Source organism: Pholis gunnellus, assembly GCF_910591455.1.
Source record: "Pholis gunnellus genome assembly, chromosome: 3".
Taxonomy (NCBI): Eukaryota; Metazoa; Chordata; class Actinopteri; order Perciformes; family Pholidae; genus Pholis; species Pholis gunnellus.
Genome location: NC_136529.1, coordinates 13,673,032 through 13,690,461, shown reverse-complemented (window position 1 = coordinate 13,690,461; position 17,430 = coordinate 13,673,032). Strand labels below are relative to the sequence as shown.

Below are 17,430 nucleotides of genomic sequence, written 5' to 3'. Positions count from 1 at the left end.
TTCAATTCCCCATACAGTAGTAGTTTTCTATCTTCAGTGTAGGGTATTTAAATGCAGCTCGGCGTCTCCACTTGAATACATTATAAATAAAAGCAAAGTAATCTCCTTTAATAATTGATGGGCCATGCAGTGTTTACAAAATATTGACAACATAAGGGTAATTACAGTTTGAGTCTGTCAATGCTTCATGACTTCCCTCGGTTTTATCATTTCCTTCAAGTAGCAATAGTGCCAGTGCTCTGAGTAAAATGTATCTTCTCAGCTCTTCAGAGTTCTATATATAGAGTTTGTGTGTGGATGTCACACTCATGGTGTGCCTGTGTGTGCGTGTGTGTGTGTGTTGACAACATTACTTAAACAGTAAGGGCCAAGTTCAAGAAACTTCACTTTAGTAGATGTCATATAATTAGATACAATTTTTCTTTATGGTCAAATTGTAATGGGGCCAATTTTCATGTTTAATAAAATATCTCAGTGTATAGTATAGATAGGCCTGTGTTCAATATATGTAAAGGCCCTGAAAACATGTTTTCTCAGTCAGCTTCTTACTGACTATGAGCGAGAAAGAAATAGTTTGACCTTTTGGGAAATACGCTTATTGATCTATACCGCTGTCCTGTCTGTCTGCTCAATATGAGGCTTTGAGCAGGTGACAGCTAGCTCAGCTCTACAGACTGGATGACTGGGTGAAACAGCTGACTCTGTCCAATGGTAACAAAATCTGCACCTCTAAAGTTCACTAATAAAACGTTATAACTTGTTTCTTTAATTTGTACAAAAGCTGAAGAGTAAAAAAGATAATTCAACATTATAGAGGTCGGGGGCGGAGCAATAACTTCATGGCGTTTCTTCCTTTGAGTTTGTACAAATTATACAAACAGGTGTTGTGTTTGGCAGGTTAGTCGTTTCCTCCTTTTTCCAGTGTTTTTGTTAAGCTAAGGAAACTAGCTGCTGGCCGTAGCTTTGTACTAAACTTACAGGCATGAGTGGTTTTCATCTCTTCATTTAAAGCCTCGGCAAAGAAAGTGAATTAGCGCATTTCCTAAAATAACAAACTTTTCTTTAACACACAATTTTCCGCCAAACTTTCTTGAGAAGATATTTCTATCTGTGAGAACACCAACACAGTCCTAATGAGGCAACTTATTAAGTGTCTTCATAAAAATACATAAGGATGTTTATTTTCCAAACTTTTGATCTGAGCTTATTTAGTCATTTATATTTAAATATATATATTTTTTGCTACCAAGTTTTCAGGGGCTTTAAAAGCACTAGATTAAGGCAGAGGGAAATTATACTATAAATCATAGTTATTGTTTCTTAAAATGTAGTTGCACGATAAAAAGAAACAGTTGGAACAAGCACACTTAACTGTAGTTTGTAATTCTTACCGATTTGTTTATTTTGAACACGACTTCGTTCCTACATTAATGCAGCCTGTTAACTTGCATTACTTGCAGATTCTGACTCATGAAATGCAGGAATGTCTGTCTTGTGAAGTCAGATAGAGACTTAAAACCTTACTCACTGGTGTATATATTGTTCACATGGGCTAAATGAAATGTAGCCTCACGTGTGTTAAAACTGCTAGCAGGTTTTATTTGAAGTGATGCTTGAATACACAGAGGGTATTCTCATATACTGTATGTGTTTAGCTGTAGTCCTTTACGCCTGTCGATTAGGCTAGTTTTATGTCATGATTCCTTGAGTATGTGTGTGAGTGTGTGTTTTGCTGGAGAGTGCTGTGTTTATGTGTTTCAGCAATGGTACACTGCCACCATGAACCTGCTGGGGACCTGGCTCACTGAACGCATGGAACAGCAGCTCCACGTCTACCAGCTAAAAATCCTCATCAGGATTACAAAGGTAAGGCTGAAAACAGCCGTCAGGTTGGTGAATCACCCACAATTCCTCATGTCCACGCTGTGCTAATGTATCTCTGTCCTGCTTTAGAAAAAGTACCGGGACTTTCGCCTGCAGGGTGTCCTCGACTCCACCCTGAACAGTAAGATGTACGACACGGTGCGCAACAGGCTGATCATCGAGGAGGCCACTGCTTCAGTGAGGGAAGGAGGCATGCAGGGCATCTCCATGAAGGACAGCGATGAGGAGGATGAAGAGGACGACTAGAGCCCGTACACTGACACTCCAACCCTCGCCCCCTGAACCCCTTCACCCCGACCCCCCTTTCACACTTTTGACTTTAGCCTGGTTACCGATGCATGTACCAACTCAGATAGCCATTCTAGGACCTCTTTGTCAGCTCGAAATGCCTATGAAGGAACTATTAACTATAAAAATAGTACTTATACTGAGGAAAATCTAAATAAAAATGTTTAAAAAATATCCATGATTGGCAGTTTAGCTGTCATGATAAAGATAGCACCTATCTTTGATTCATTCATTTCTAAATTCATTTCTATGTGTTACTAAGCAATATGGAGAACCATTTGTTTGACAATGTTGAGTGAGATTAATAGGTGTGTCCCTGTCCAATGCAAACCTATATGGCGCTTCTTTGTCGTATTCTACATTCATTAATGGTACATTGTCGTGATGATGAGTGTGTGTGGACCCCTTTCTTTGTCTTGTCTGTTTTTAAGTGAATGCCAACTGCTTCAAATTGAAAATAAGCCTCTGTATTTGTTCACGGCTGTTACAGATACATTGTTGTCTACTCACTGTTATTAACATCAACAGTAAGTCCAGACCTGCATTTTTATCATGTGTCAATGCTATGTGATCTTATCTCAATTACTAATTAGACATGGTTCAACAGGACTCATGAACTTCAACGAGTTGGTATTCTAGAGATGCAATATTCTCATAGGTCCATTTTGATAACTTGGGAGATTCTATTTTTATTTCAACATTAAAAGGCCTTGAAACAGGTTCTATTTTAATTGAGTTGCACTTTTACAGAGAAAAGAGCAAAAATATTTTTTTTTTTTATTAAAAAAAAAAAAAAAGGTTGGTCTGTCTTTGTTCTGTAATTGTGTAGAATGAGATGTCTGGCATTTGTTTGGGTCTCACTGTTGTTTTGTATATATTATATAAATATATATATAAATATAAAATGCTGTACATTGCATTCTGAGCCATCGCTGCATGCCTGTGGGTTCCCACCCTCCCTAAACGCTTTCTGTTTTCTGTGTGAATTAGCTGGTGGATTCATTCTTGCTTTTGCCTTATGAAAGCCAACAGTTGTAATATGCAAGAGCTGTTGCCTCTAAATAAAAATTACTGTACATGTGCATCTGCTGTCATGTTTACCAGCTGCATGTCCACCTGAGACACAATTATAGACACACTGAACAGTACTCTTAAGTGTTGCTTTGGCAGTGGTGGAAACTAGCTAAGAACATGTACTCTCTGTATTTTAGGTTCTCAGGCTACTTCCTCTTTCAGCCAATTTTGTCAAGTTTGAACACACAGACATGATATTTTTAGATTCACTGTGACAAACTGAATAATCGGCTGCTTGGTTAGCCATAGAGAATAGTATTCTTCAATTGTTATTCAAGATTGTTATTCAGTTTTATTTTTGGGAAATCATTTATTGTCTCTGTAACTGAGCAGGAACAGCTGCCCCTGTCCTTTATGAAACTGCTTGTTAGTTAAAGACGTATGGAGGACAAGTTTAAAAGGAGTAGATGGAGGAAAACAACGGAAAGAACTGGAGTTTCTTGTGAATTATGAGGTCAGTCAGAGGCTGAGCGGCCGCACAAACAAACACACGGTCGCTGCGTCCATCGCTAGACTTACAGCCAACTTGGCTGTTTGGAGCGAAAATATACAATTACCCAAAGGTCAAATTCACCCGAATGATTCTTGGCAGGAATTTAAGATTGTTTTGAGAAAGAAAAGCGTAATTAGCGATAATAAACACGATACTCACAATTAGTGTCATGTTGCAAAGTTTTAGAATAATGTTTTTAATAACAAAGCTAGAAGCAAATGTGTGTTGATAGTGTCTGTCGCTGGTTTCCCTTGCTGTGTGATAATGTAAGTTATTGTTCAGACATTATACATATTTCTGTTGATATATTTTCTGTTGCTTAAATTTGGTTTGTTAAAGTAATTATATCCGTGTGTGTATCTGTTCAGCATCAGTTTTGGCAGAGTTTCGTCTTACAGAACATGATTTCTGTCATTATTACATTTGTAACACTGCTCATGTTAGCAGAATTGGCTGTTTACTCAGTGATTTAAATACTTTCCACAATGGCTAATTAAATGTCATGGTATAACATGTCATTAAAACGGTGTCATGAAAATGTCAGTGTACACACAATGGCATAAAAAAATGCATTATGTCAAAAAAAGTCACAGAATTGTATGTCGTGAAATGTCATAAATAATGTCATAGTATAGTCTGACGTAAAAGAATATATTATGTCATAAAAAATTTCATAATATAGTATGTCGTAAAAATGTAATAAAATAAATTCTGAATAAATCTCAGGGTATAGTTTTCCCATAAAACAGTCATACAAAATGATATTATGTCATAATAAATAAACATGTATAAACCATTAAATCATTAAAGATCTCACACTATTGCATGTCATGATATATTATGTATATATAATCGTAGAAAATGATAAATGAATAAAAGTATAGTATGTGGAAAAAACAAATAAAAAGTCATAGTATATTATTTCGAAAAAAAGTCATAAAAACATGACGGTATAGCATTTTGAAAAAGTGTAGTATGCCAGAAAAAGTCATCGTATAATGTTTAAAAAAATGAAATAAAGGCAATAGTATAGTATATCAAAAAAGACATTGAAAAGCCCTTGTATATCATGTTGAAAAAAGTCATCGTGTAGTATGTAGAAAAGTAATCCTAATATAGTACGTCTAAAAAAGTAATCCATACTTTATCCGTAACTGCTTATCCTAGTGAGGGTAGTGGGGGGACTGGAGTTGATCCTAAGAAACGGTACCCTAGTACACCCAGTATTCCTAAAAAAAGTAACAAAAAGCCACAATATATCATGTCATATTATACTGGGTTGAAAAAAGTCATAAATAAGCCATAGTATAGTATTCCTAAAAAAACGTTATAGTATAGTATGTCATAGAAAATGTAATGTAATATACTGTAAAATTCTCAAAATATTTCATAGTATAATATGTCATAAAAATGCCATAAGAAATGTCATCGTTAAGTATGCCATGAGTATGTCATAACAATGGTCTTTTATTTATATTTTTTCCGTTGCTGGGGAGAGGGGCGTCTGGAACACCCTCATAAGCCTGCTCCATGAATAATTACTATAGTGCGTAATAAAATGTCATTGTATTTTATGTAATGAAAGAAATGTCAAAAAAAAGTACATTACATCATAAAACTGCCATATGAAATGTCTTAGTCCAATATGTATGAATCTGTATAAAATATTTCAAAGTGGCAATAGTATCGTTTATAGTGGAGATTGGAGTGTTTAGTTTTTAATATTGAAAGAGGATACATATTTGAAATGTTGAGTTAAAACATATTTATGATACATTGCCAGCCAATATATACTACTTATAAACTACTTATTTTTGCACACTTATTTATACATTAACATACAAAGGCCTTTCACTCTTTAGTTGTTGCTTTGCAGCACCACCTTTATTGTTTTTGTATAAAGTTTCTTAATCAATTTGCTTCCCTTAACTTTGCCAACATGTTACCTCAAGTGAAAGTCAATGTATTTTTTAAAAGATGTCCGTGTGGCATTTCTACCAATGAAAACGTATTTAAAAGTCTGGTTTTATTCTGCCCTTTTTCACCTATAGGGTCAATTTCATCACTCTTGCTTGGGTATTTTAATATTTTTGTTCCAACCATCATCACCCCCGACTCCACCACCTTTGAAGTCTAAATTCAGCCCCTGGATTATACAAACCAACAGTATAAACTCTTCAAAAGTACTTAAAGTATTTAAGTGCATTTTGTTGCTGATGCTGTACTTTTATCCCCTTAGCTAATATTTTCTATGCAAGACTTCAATACTTCTTCCACGACGGTTGTTTGGTGACCGACGGGACGACAGGATGAACAGGTTGCATTTTTGCTTTTCATCAGTTTAAGTAAAAACTCCTCCATCAGTAGATCCACGTAATACACGGATGCTGTGCACCCAAACCCAAACTTTATTTCATGAATAGCAATACAATTTACCTATTAAATAACACTATTACACTATAATATGGTATATGACAGCATCATAGAAATATATGGCTATGATAGTATCATATAAACATGTGATATGATGGACAAAACCATTTTATTTTTTATTTAAGTTACAAAATAGACTTCACTACCAACCTGGCAGATATGCACTGAGGCTAACACACTGGATCCCTGGACCATTGAGTAAATGTCAGGAAATATCAGATTTAAATATCAGCATGGACCTCAGAGGGGCAGGTATGACGGTGGGGATTTTGCTGTGAGGATTTGGATAGTAAATTTCCCAAAAAGTACAATCTTTTTACAGGGCCACTATACAAACCAAATCTTTGTATGAAAATATAAACTTCTATGATCACAAAGATTACATTACAGTCGAAGATAATTGTTTTTTGAAGCAATCATGTGCAACCACAGTACTCCACGAGCATAGAAATATCAAACAGAAAGGACGTTGGAATCCATACAAAAGAAAAACTCTTTTGTTGCAGAGCTAAGTGATCAGCAATCTGGACTTTTGTCTCCAAATGTTGGAGAGGTTTCACTGAATTTAGCAAACTCCCCTTTGTCAGAGAAGTGGGTGTTCACAGAATTATTATTTTTTTTTTTTAACCAGAGAGTACAAAGGAGTATAAGGATACACAAATCAATCAAGAGAAAGGGATGCTCAGGGTTGAAAAGGGCTTGTAATTAATAGTCACAAAATGGTGCCGAGACAGAATATCAGCCCAAATAAAATATATTTTACAGTCTGAATCTAAAATCATGTACTCTGGTTATTTACTGTGAGGTGAGTTCCTGAGGCAGGAACAGAAACTTGCTTAACTCTTGTTCAGTTCACACCTCTGACACCAGTAATCTGCACTGGAAGAGTTAAACATTTTGATTTTAAATTCTAGTTGATTAAATAGATCTCAAGACAAAACCACTTACATGTCGCAAACTAGAACCACATCTTTGGTTACAAATAAAGCATCACCCCCCCCCCCCCCACCCACAAAAAACTACAGTGCCTATGAGAAAGTATTCACCTCCTTTTGATCTTTTTACGTTTTATTTATTTCTAACTTTGAGTCACAGTGGATGTAATTGGGATTCTTTTCTACAATGATCAAAAGAAAAAGCTGCAAACTAAGTAAGACTTATAAAAAAAAACAAGTTGAATGGAGATCCCCTGTGTGAAGTCAAGTGACAGTTGTCTTAGGTAAACTATACCTGGATCCAGCAGCTATAAAGTGAATTTACCAGCAAAAAACGCAACATGATAACAAACACATCTGAGTTTACTTAAGAGTACTAAACTGGGAAAGGACATAAGAACGTTTCCAAGGCACTGGATATTCCTAATAAGATTATAAAAATGGCACAATTCTTAAAATCTGCCTCAAAATCTCAGTGTGTTGAGAGGAAGGGCCAGGGCAACAAGTGAGACCGTAGAGAGGTCCACCTAACGGAGTGTAAGCCAAACATGGCCCATCCGCAGAAACACACCGTCCTCATCATGAGGCCTGGTGAGGACGCTTCTCTGCAACAGGCAGTAAAATGTTAAGAAATCTTGGAGGAAACCCCGGTTCTCTATGCGAGAGAAGTGCGAGATTTCATTTTTCATCAAACCAATGACCCCAAATATGAAGCCACAGCTACAAAGGAATGTCTTTAAAAAGCATTGATAATGTCATGGAGAGATCTAGTCTGAGTCTAAGACCTCAGTTAGGTCCAGAACAAGTGACAGGACATGAAACGTTGCTGTTCACTCACAGTCCGTATTAAACTGAGTTTGAAAGGAAAATGTGATAAACCGCATACATGTCAAGATGTACAAAGCTGTCCACATAGAGTCACTGTAAATACTACCAATGTGTTTTTAACAAATAATGAAGATCAATCAACTTGGGTTTTTTTTCTATTTGTAATGAATTGAAATAGATTTCTGGATGTTCTATTGGTTGGCAACACAAAATAAATCATAACTTCATCCACTGCGATTTAATGTTGTGAAACTATAAAACATGGAAGTTTGTTTCAGGTGAATACTTTCTGCAGACATTGTACTGTGTCAATACGGATACCCACTACACATGTTAACAGTTGAGCTTTGACAGTTGAGGTTTAAGAAGCTGGAAAAAATCATGACAATCTCATAAAACGTGAACCTACGCCCTGCTATTGGACAAAAAGGCAAGAGCACTAAAAGAAAAAAAACATTGGTTGGCTATTCAGGAGATATATATTACACAACAATGTAACAATATGAATCCCCGTAAAAAGAAATTCATGTTCACATTAGATGTTGTAACACACTTTAACAAAATAAGTACATTGTACAAGACAGCAGTGGAATATTTGGACAATATATGAATATTAAGCAGGTAAAAGTCTCTTAGCATGTGATAAAGAGCTTCAACCAAGTGGAGCGGAGCCTCAAAACAGTTTGTTTTATTGAGGTGACAAAGTGACAAAATGCGTGCTGGGCTACGTTGTAATGTGATGTTTCTGTTTTGAGAAATGACTGTTAGTGGATCGCTTTAACTTATCCTGGTCTTCATGCTTCAGGTTTGTCTCAATGCGGTCCAAAGATCTTGTTTGTGTCGTGATGCCAACATTGAACTGTGAAACGTCTTCACTCACTGGATACAGGCAGTAACACTGATAGTATAGTGCAAACTGGACAGAGCTGCTTTTTCCTCACGTCAACTTAAACAGGTGCAAACGCTCAGCAGGATAACATTTAAAATGAGAAATAAAGGACAAAAACATAAATATCAAAAACTTTTATCAGTATAAAAAGTAATAAGGTTATTCATTTAATCAATAGTCTGGCAAAAAAGGCCTCAGAAAAGTTCTCGGGTTTTTACAAATTAAGTGCCTGTGAGAACTTCCTCAGACGAGCGACTCCATGCTCTCCGCGGGGTCCGACTCGTCTGCAAACACCACCACCCCATTAGTGTCCATGTGCAGGGGGCTCAGGCAAAACTCTCTGTTACTGACCAGGCTGAGCATGGCTTTGTAAAGGTACTGGTACTGTTCCTGTGCACAAGAACACAAAAAAAACACACATTACACATCACATCCTGTTACAGAACTCGGACACTTCTTTCAAATCTGCGTTAATCAACATTTTTGATGCAAACATTGAATAAAATTACTGATGTGAAAGGCGCCACTGGTGGTGATGAGCCCAACTCTGCACCTCTCTGGAACCTTTTGGGTCTCTTTTAACTCATTGTTTTGGTTTTACATCCACATTACTTTATGGTTTGGTGTGAACCAAACTCACTGACCTCCGTTAGACAACTGTCGGAAAAACTACTACCTACCCGGCACTGAATGGAAGAAAGAGAAAGTTACCAAGTGCCCGGTGAACATAGTGGAGCATTTCGCAGCTAAAGCCCCAGAGAGTTTAGTCAAATCTTGATGAAATGAAAAACTGAGCTGAATACTTACTTTTAAGGTGACCTGAAATGAATGCTAACACTGCTGTGTGGATGAAAAGTGGGCTTGTTTGCTAACATGTCAGCAATAAAAACAGAAGCTAGTGCTGGTGGTTGCTGTGCTGTGTTGTGTTTTTCTGCCTGCTGGTGACGAGAAATTGACCAATGCAGCCTTAAATGTTGCTTAAAGCGGTATTAATTCCATTTGTTGGCCACTTGGGGGCAGCAGAGCAAGCTTTAAACACAAAATTGATATATTATCATCTGATGAACTTGAACTTACAATATCAGTGAAGACTCCCGGCCTCATGAGATTGATCATCTTAGCCACCTGATAGATGTCGACCACCCCTTCGTTCTCCAGCTGCTGGGACAGTGTGGTGAGAGCGCAGAGCATGCCTGCTGACACAGCTCCATACCTGTGTTCAAACATGTTCAAAATCAGCTCTGTGGACTAAACTGTATTCCTGTTCAGGTGTTCCTAAACAATGTTACATCACACCTACTAAATCCTTAGTTTAACTCTGTTTTCTTGTGTGTAGTTTTAGTGTTTAGATCCCATCCATCATTAACTAACTGCAGACTGATGTAATAATATCCTCTGTAACAAACAAGTAATTGTTGATAAGATACACCACAGTATATGAAAAGGATCAAATGTCTGAGGTAAGCAGATACCTCCACGCAGATTGGTAGCAATTAGCTTCCCATCACATTAGCATCTGGTGTACGTAGGTGGGGAGACAGAGTGGCTTGTTATTTAGTCTGCGGCAACTTCCGATGCAGCTCTAGGTAAATGAGGGATGAAGTGTGATTGATTATCGGGGCCTTCAGTGTCGGAGACTATTCCATTAGCTGATGTTTTCACTAACAGCAGCTGATGTGCTGAAGGCACAGAGGTCTGCAGGAAAGACATCAGCTGGGAACAGCCTGGTTTCTAAGAGACGTCAGATTGGTACTTTTGTTCATCTCGGTAGACGCCTGTAGATCTCTCAAACCTCATGCAATGGAGAGCACTCCACATTTAGTGGCTTGTTTTCCATCCTACTAGTACAAACACTACAGTATAACATGGACAAATGAAAAGGTACGGGTCTTGGGATTGTGTTAACACTTCTGAGCCCTTAAAATACAGATCAAGCATTTAAACAATAAGAACTACAGACCATCTGGCCATGAGAACACACCAAATTGGACCAGGGCCGTAAAGTGGGGAGGCCAATGGCCCCTTCCCCACATTCTACCCCCCCTACCTCCAGCACCCTTACTCGAACTTCACCCATCTTCTAACTCGGCCTTCATTTTGATCGCAAATACACACTGGCAAAGTTTTGCGACTGCATCTTGCAAGGTTGTGACACTATTGTATTGACAAAATCTAGACAACGCCTGAAACTCACAAGGTGAAAACAATACCAGCGTCGCTGTCGCAGCTGGTAAAGACCAACAATGTGTGGTCAAAATCAAATGGATATTAATTCACAGAGTCCTGGACTAGTTCTATGACTGGATCTCTGGTACAAGTAGACCTTCCCTGTGGTGACAGAGGACAACATAGAGATAAACACAAACGTACTCATCGTGCACGATGGTGGGGCCATCTCGAGTCATGGCCTCCTCCTTGATGACACTGATGAGCTCAAAGGTGCTGCTTAGAGGAGCATCGGGGTTGGGCCATTTAGGGCACTGAAAATGTCTCACCTCCAGAACGTAGTCGTCCTGTGACACACACGACATGACATTGCAATCAAAACACCAGGAATGGCCGAGGAACACCTGACTTGCGATGCTTCGTGTCAGCATCTGTCTTAAGTACGGCCACGAGACGAAGGAGAGCTCCAGGTACCTGTGTGGCCTCGAGGATAAAGTCGTGGATGATGATCTGCTCCTCATTGGAGAGGCACAGTCGGTCCTTACTGATGAGTGTGACAGTAAAGGCGATGCAGTTCATGGCCTCCTCCCGACTCGGCCAGTAGACAAATTCATCCTCAGCCTGCAAAGAAAGAAAGACGAGTCAAACAAAGTCTGTTGCAGGTACCTTTATTCATCAACTCTATAGCTAATTCTTTGTGTCACAGGTTTAGCTGTCATCATGCTTTTCATCTGTTTGTAAACTACATTACAGCTTTGCCCTAAATTAGTCATTCTAGAGCTAATGGGCGAATAAAACAAAAAATTAAAGAATACAAGTCCATTGTTATGTTTCAGGGTAACTTACCAGGCCCTGGTTGTCAGCCAACATGACAATAATTTGCGCGTTATGGTCCCAAATCATCCTCCAGAAGTCTGTGGTGGTGTGGGGCAAAGGATGCTGGGTAACGATGAACTCATTACTCCTGAAGTAACCCTGAGGTGACAGATGTGAGCTGTTAGCATTTCTTAGGCTCAGAGCCTTCATACCGATGGATGGCTGTAAAAGCTGACAGATCGTTTTCTCAGAAATTGTCATCAATATTTGTAAGGCCTGAGAATAAAGTTCTTCAATAAAAAAAATAAAATAAAAAAAAACAGTGAGCAAGGATGATGAAGCTGGACTATTACACTGTACCATTACGTAGGACGCATTAATGTAATCTGTTCCTTTCATTCCAGGCAGAGTGGTGAGTCCGACCCTTGCTCGCTCGGCTGAAAAGAAGGCAGAGAGATAGAAAAACACTTTAAATCACAAACCCAGGCTTCTATTGTATCGCACTGGCTGATAATGCAGACATTCATTACTAGTGCTCGCTGTTGCTATAGCAACAAGTAAGTCCTTTTCCCTGCCAGGGCACAGAAAACCCAGAGAAAGATAAACTTATAGGATTATGGAAACAGATTCTAATTTTGGAACAAGAATTGTCTTTAATAATTTACAGACTGAAAAACAGGAAGATGTAAAAATGCTACATTAGGAAACGCTGAGTCTCATTTTCCAAAGAAAAGCAGCCAACACAGAAAAGAATATCTGTAGAAATGCTTTTAAATGGTGTCCAAATTGTATTTAGTGTTGTAGGACTATTTTCAGGACAGCAGCCCCAATAGCTTTCTATGTAAACTCATTACAACCAACGAATGCAAACTCCAGCGGCTTTACATGTTCAACATGACCTCGGTTCTCCAAATCCTCAGCTCCACTGCCACTGCGCCGTGCTAAAAGATAAGATACTCACAGGGAACCACTGAGGAATTGCGGTTCTTCTCCTTGTTGCAGTCTTTGTGGGCACTAAAGCACTCCACAAAGCGTGCGTTGCACTGAGTCAACAGCTGGTGAGACAGAAAGCAAAGACCAGAAGATCACAAAATCGGATTTAAGTCCCGAGAGTCACTCTGCATTAAAAATCATAAGATACAATGTTGTTTAACAGCCAGGATTTTGTCTTTTTCACAATGAGCATATGAGAGGATCGGCAGGAAGTGAAATTATGTGCGAGCAATTAGTTTCCCTCTCCTGATCGATCATCGAGCTTTGCATTAGGCAGCAGGGTGACAGACATGACTCTAATACAGTCAACATCAGAGACGCTTTCAATCTATTCCCGTCCCAAACTGGAAAGCCACCGTGCACGTTGCTAACAAAGCTTCTGATCCAGAGACAGCCTTGATTTCAGCTGGCGGTGGTGCGACTGCAGATGGTGACAGCTCGTCTAAACGTACCAGTGACACTCCCGGGAGATTTACTCACCCTGAACTGCTTCTCCAGCAGTGTGCGGCCTGTCGAGTTGGGCGTGAGGATGCTGTTGACATAACTATGCAGCTGCCAGGCAGGCACCTCTGTCTCTTTACTCATGATGGTCTCCATCAGAGCATCGTGGATGAAAACGTACTGTTCCTGAGAGGAGACCAAGGATATTGAGATGGAAAAGTGTTTGAAATACATACATGTATGTGACAAAATAATAATAAAAACTAAATCTATATACCCTGTGAAAAAAAACAATACATTTTTAAAACTCAACATGCTATTATATTATTTGATCATCCAGCATTTTATTGTTGGTCATTTTTATTTATTTCCAGCAGTTTCCATTTATTTTTTCATTTTCATTACTTTATATACTGTTCTGTAGTTTAATCTATGACAATGACTCAGTAGTTGATTATATTTTGTATTCATAATTTGAAGTAACTAAACTAAAGGATTAGAATCAACAACCGTTTGGAAGTCGGAAGGCTAAACTTCAGCCTACAGTATCAAACTGAATAGCTTTCATAACTCTCTTTAATCACAAATGACCTTTCTAATGTAAAAGAAGGAATCCAGTTTCACAAAATAAGGGATGATGTTAAGCGATTCTTACCTCAGTCTGAACTAGGTAGTTGCGTTGTGTGCGGATATGTTTGAGAAAATCCAGGACGCTGACTGTGCTTTTGTCCTTGATCTGTTGCAGCATGCTGTCAATGACAATGTATGTTCCTGTGCGCCCAACCCCCGCACTGAGGAGCAGAACATAAAGCAATATGAGCATAATGGCATGCCAATAGAGGGAGCCGTTAACGAAGTCAGCACATTTGAGACTCTCGTAAGTAACATTCATTTAGCGCCGTACCTGCAGTGCACCAGGACAGGGCCCATGTCTGCAGCGCGAGCCGCTGATGAGCGGCTGATAAAGGTGAGGACGGGGAGGGTGTACTCCGGTACTCCCATGTCAGGCCACTGCGTGTAGTGATACTGGACAATGATGCGCTCATTTAGCTTCCCTTTTGGGTTCCCCTTCTGACCCTGGGACATGAGAGCAGACGTGTGACCACGGCGAGCGTACAATGCAGACTATTCATTTACTGTACACGGAAGGTATTATCACGTTCCCAACATTAGCTGTTTTATATCCTGACTTAGCTTAGTTATAGCTGTGTTTACATACCACACAAACGCTGCACCCTGTGATACAACAGAGACTTCCTGTTTACTTAGTTGATTGCTTTTGATTGGATAGTATCACTGATGTTTTCTAGCAAACTATTTACAAATTACTGAGGTCTTCACTAGCTCGGACATTCATACATTTTAATGGTGCAACCCAATTCAGTAAATCAGTTTACACACACACTTAGTAACGAATAGCTGATGCAACCTGATAAAATAAGGGAAATCTAGTTCAAACAAAACAGAGTCTGACTTTTAGTTACCTTTTTTACTTTAGTGTTCCTTATAAGGAAACGCCGCAGTGTGTAGCAGGCGTGCACTTTGGTGCTTTTCGGCATCACCACAATGTTTCCATACTGCTCGCTGTTCTCTGTTGGCCAATACTGGTCACATTTCCTCTGAAGGACACAACAGACACAATGAATGAGATACCAAATACAGCAAGGGATTTGTTTTGTATTTTTACTTCTGCAAATAACATGAAAAATGAACCTACTCTGCCTTTCTCCACCAGGTTTGTGATCATGACAATGATTCCTGTGTTCTGCTCCCACACCATCCTCCAAAAGTCCTCGAATGTAGACTTGAGAGGACCCTGAGCAGCTATATAAGCTCTGGGCCGGTTGTAGCCCTGAAACAGGAGAGTGGTGGGATATGTTTACTGGTAAGATGCAATCAATATTCTACAAATTACCCACGGATATAGCCGATAGGACTGGTTTACTGACACAGGTAGGTCATGAAATCTACTCCTTCAGCGGACAGAAATTGTAAATGTTCATACGTTAATCAATATTCTTTAAATAGATACACAATGTGTATTGCTCTGTCTGTCGCTGATATGATTTTGTTACCCAAATCAATATTTAAAAAAAAAGGAGTCCGCATCTATCCCCGTTTAGCACATGACACAGGACAGAACCATGCAGATGAATTTCACAATCATTTTAACACAAAAAATAAAACCAAACTAGGCGCTTCATGAGGAAAACTAGTCACTCACATCCACGTAGTTGGCATTGATGTAATCCGAATGTTTGGCATCTTTCCCCGCCAGAGCTCGTAATTTCACCCTGCTGTGGTCATCTAGGGAGAGAATTGAAATATTTTTGGGGGATTACTAAAAGAATGATAACATGTTAGAAACAGATTACTGGATTGTGCAGCAGTAGACATCGTAATCAGATTTTACAGCCGACTCACAGGCCACAATGTTGATGTATCTGTTTTTGTGTTTGTTGTCGGGATGATTTGAGTGTTCTGCAGTGATTTTCAGGTCTGCTGTGGAGCGTTGGACCTCCTGGAGAGAGGGAAGACATATGGAGATGGATTTTATTAAACAAGCAGAAAAGATGTAATGGAATTACCCTCGCTAACTATTACAGTGATTTTAACAGAAACCAAGTAAAACTTCTCCGATTTCTATTTCATTCGACGTTTTTTCAAAAGGGAAACGTTTCTTCTTTCAAACTTGCTTCCTGCATAAGGAGCTCAGGATAAAGGGCAAAGCAGAACCACTGGCAGGGATTCAGTGTCTCGGTCAAGGACACTTCAGAGGAGCAGATGCTTTCTGCCACTGGGGCTTGAGCTCAGGCCTCCAGCAAGACAGCCCTCATCTCCTCTTCTTCACTACACCACACTGCACCCATCCACCCCTAAAATCAAACAATCATTTTCTAACGGAGCTTCATTGCGATGCATTTGAAAATCGTGCACACGGGTTTCACATCAAATGACCCCAATTAGAAGGAATCTTCTGGGGGCAAAGCGTTTGCCTTTTTTTCTTAACCTGGTTACACAGAGAATGTGTTCCCATCCAGTCAACCAGCAGACAGACCTTCTCTAATTAACCTCCGTCTCTCTTGATCTTTCTCTCTGTCTCTTTCACAACCATCTGCTCCGAAGTAGTAACCCTGCACACAAACACATGCATCAAATAATCTCTAACCACTGTTCAGAACGAGGCCCACTTGCAGACAATGTGTTCATAGTAGAAGGGGAGATGAACAGCGCTGTATGGTCAACCAGTACTTACTGAACCACAGAAAAAAAAAGATAAAAAAGGTACCTCTTTGTTTCCTGCAATTGTATGGTGCGTTCACACCGAACCGGTTTGGTTCAGTTGAAACTAATATGTGTACTTGCCTGTTCGGTTCGTTAGAGGTCCAGTGTGTAGGATTAAGGGGGGGGCAAGTAGCGGATATGGATTCAAATAGCCATGACTATGTACTGTATAATCACCTGAGACTAAGAATCGTTGTGTTTTCGTTGCACCGCCCTGTTTCTACAGTAGCCCAGAACAGACAAACCAAACACTCGCTCCAGACAGGGTCTTTTGTGTTTTCACATTACCTGAAGGCCACCATAGCTCTGTGCTATATATATATATATATATATATATATATATATATATATATCTTATTATATATATATATCTTATTATATATATATATATCTTATTATATATATATATATATATATATATATATATATATAATAAGATATATATATATAATAAGATATATATATATATATATATATATATATAAGATATATATATATATATATCTATATCTTATTATATATATATATATATATATATATATATATATATATATATATATATATATATATATATATATATATAATAAGATATAGATATATATATATATATATATATATATATATATATATATATATATATATCTTATTCTTATTACAGTTTCAAATCTTGTTTTTTCGGTTTCAAATAATTTTTTCAGTCTCAGATTTTTTTTTCAATTTCAGATTATATATTTTTTTGTTTCAGACTTTTGACCTTAATCTAACGTAGCATCAACTGAGAGGGGCGTGTAATCATGAGTGACATCTTAACAAAGAAGGCTGAGGACCTTCCTCAATTCCAGAACTGAATCAAAGATATATTTAACAAAAAAACATTTCCTTCACTCGTTTTTAAGTTTGAATAC

General features: G+C 38.4%; 2 protein-coding genes across 6 annotated transcripts in view; one reads left to right on the top strand and one right to left on the bottom strand.

The window, feature by feature from the left end:
• cadpsb (Ca2+-dependent activator protein for secretion b) overlaps nucleotides 1-2,130 on the top strand; it is a gene marked incomplete at both ends in the record, with an annotated part of 58,345 nt that extends 56,215 nt beyond the window's left edge. For all 5 annotated transcript variants that reach the window (XM_079183395.1, XM_079183394.1, XM_079183391.1 and 2 more), the window contains 2 exons: nucleotides 1,762-1,866; nucleotides 1,954-2,130. In XM_079183395.1, the coding sequence (XP_079039521.1) occupies nucleotides 1,762-1,866; nucleotides 1,954-2,130 (282 nt within the window). The remainder of the gene's footprint in view (nucleotides 1-1,761; nucleotides 1,867-1,953) is intronic.
• Nucleotides 2,131-8,158: 6,028 nt separating this feature from the next.
• Nucleotides 8,159-17,430, bottom strand: part of ca16b (carbonic anhydrase XVI b) — a 91,784-nt gene continuing 82,512 nt past the window's right edge. The window contains exons 17-30 of the mRNA XM_079157104.1: nucleotides 15,665-15,761; nucleotides 15,465-15,547; nucleotides 14,958-15,092; nucleotides 14,725-14,859; nucleotides 14,145-14,317; nucleotides 13,896-14,031; nucleotides 13,280-13,426; nucleotides 12,768-12,861; nucleotides 12,167-12,243; nucleotides 11,837-11,965; nucleotides 11,465-11,611; nucleotides 11,195-11,337; nucleotides 9,902-10,037; nucleotides 8,159-9,214 (exon numbers count right to left, since the gene is read on the bottom strand). Coding sequence (XP_079013230.1) covers nucleotides 9,068-9,214; nucleotides 9,902-10,037; nucleotides 11,195-11,337; nucleotides 11,465-11,611; nucleotides 11,837-11,965; nucleotides 12,167-12,243; nucleotides 12,768-12,861; nucleotides 13,280-13,426; nucleotides 13,896-14,031; nucleotides 14,145-14,317; nucleotides 14,725-14,859; nucleotides 14,958-15,092; nucleotides 15,465-15,547; nucleotides 15,665-15,761 — 1,779 coding nt within the window. The 3' untranslated portion in view covers nucleotides 8,159-9,067. The remainder of the gene's footprint in view (nucleotides 9,215-9,901; nucleotides 10,038-11,194; nucleotides 11,338-11,464; nucleotides 11,612-11,836; nucleotides 11,966-12,166; nucleotides 12,244-12,767; nucleotides 12,862-13,279; nucleotides 13,427-13,895; nucleotides 14,032-14,144; nucleotides 14,318-14,724; nucleotides 14,860-14,957; nucleotides 15,093-15,464; nucleotides 15,548-15,664; nucleotides 15,762-17,430) is intronic.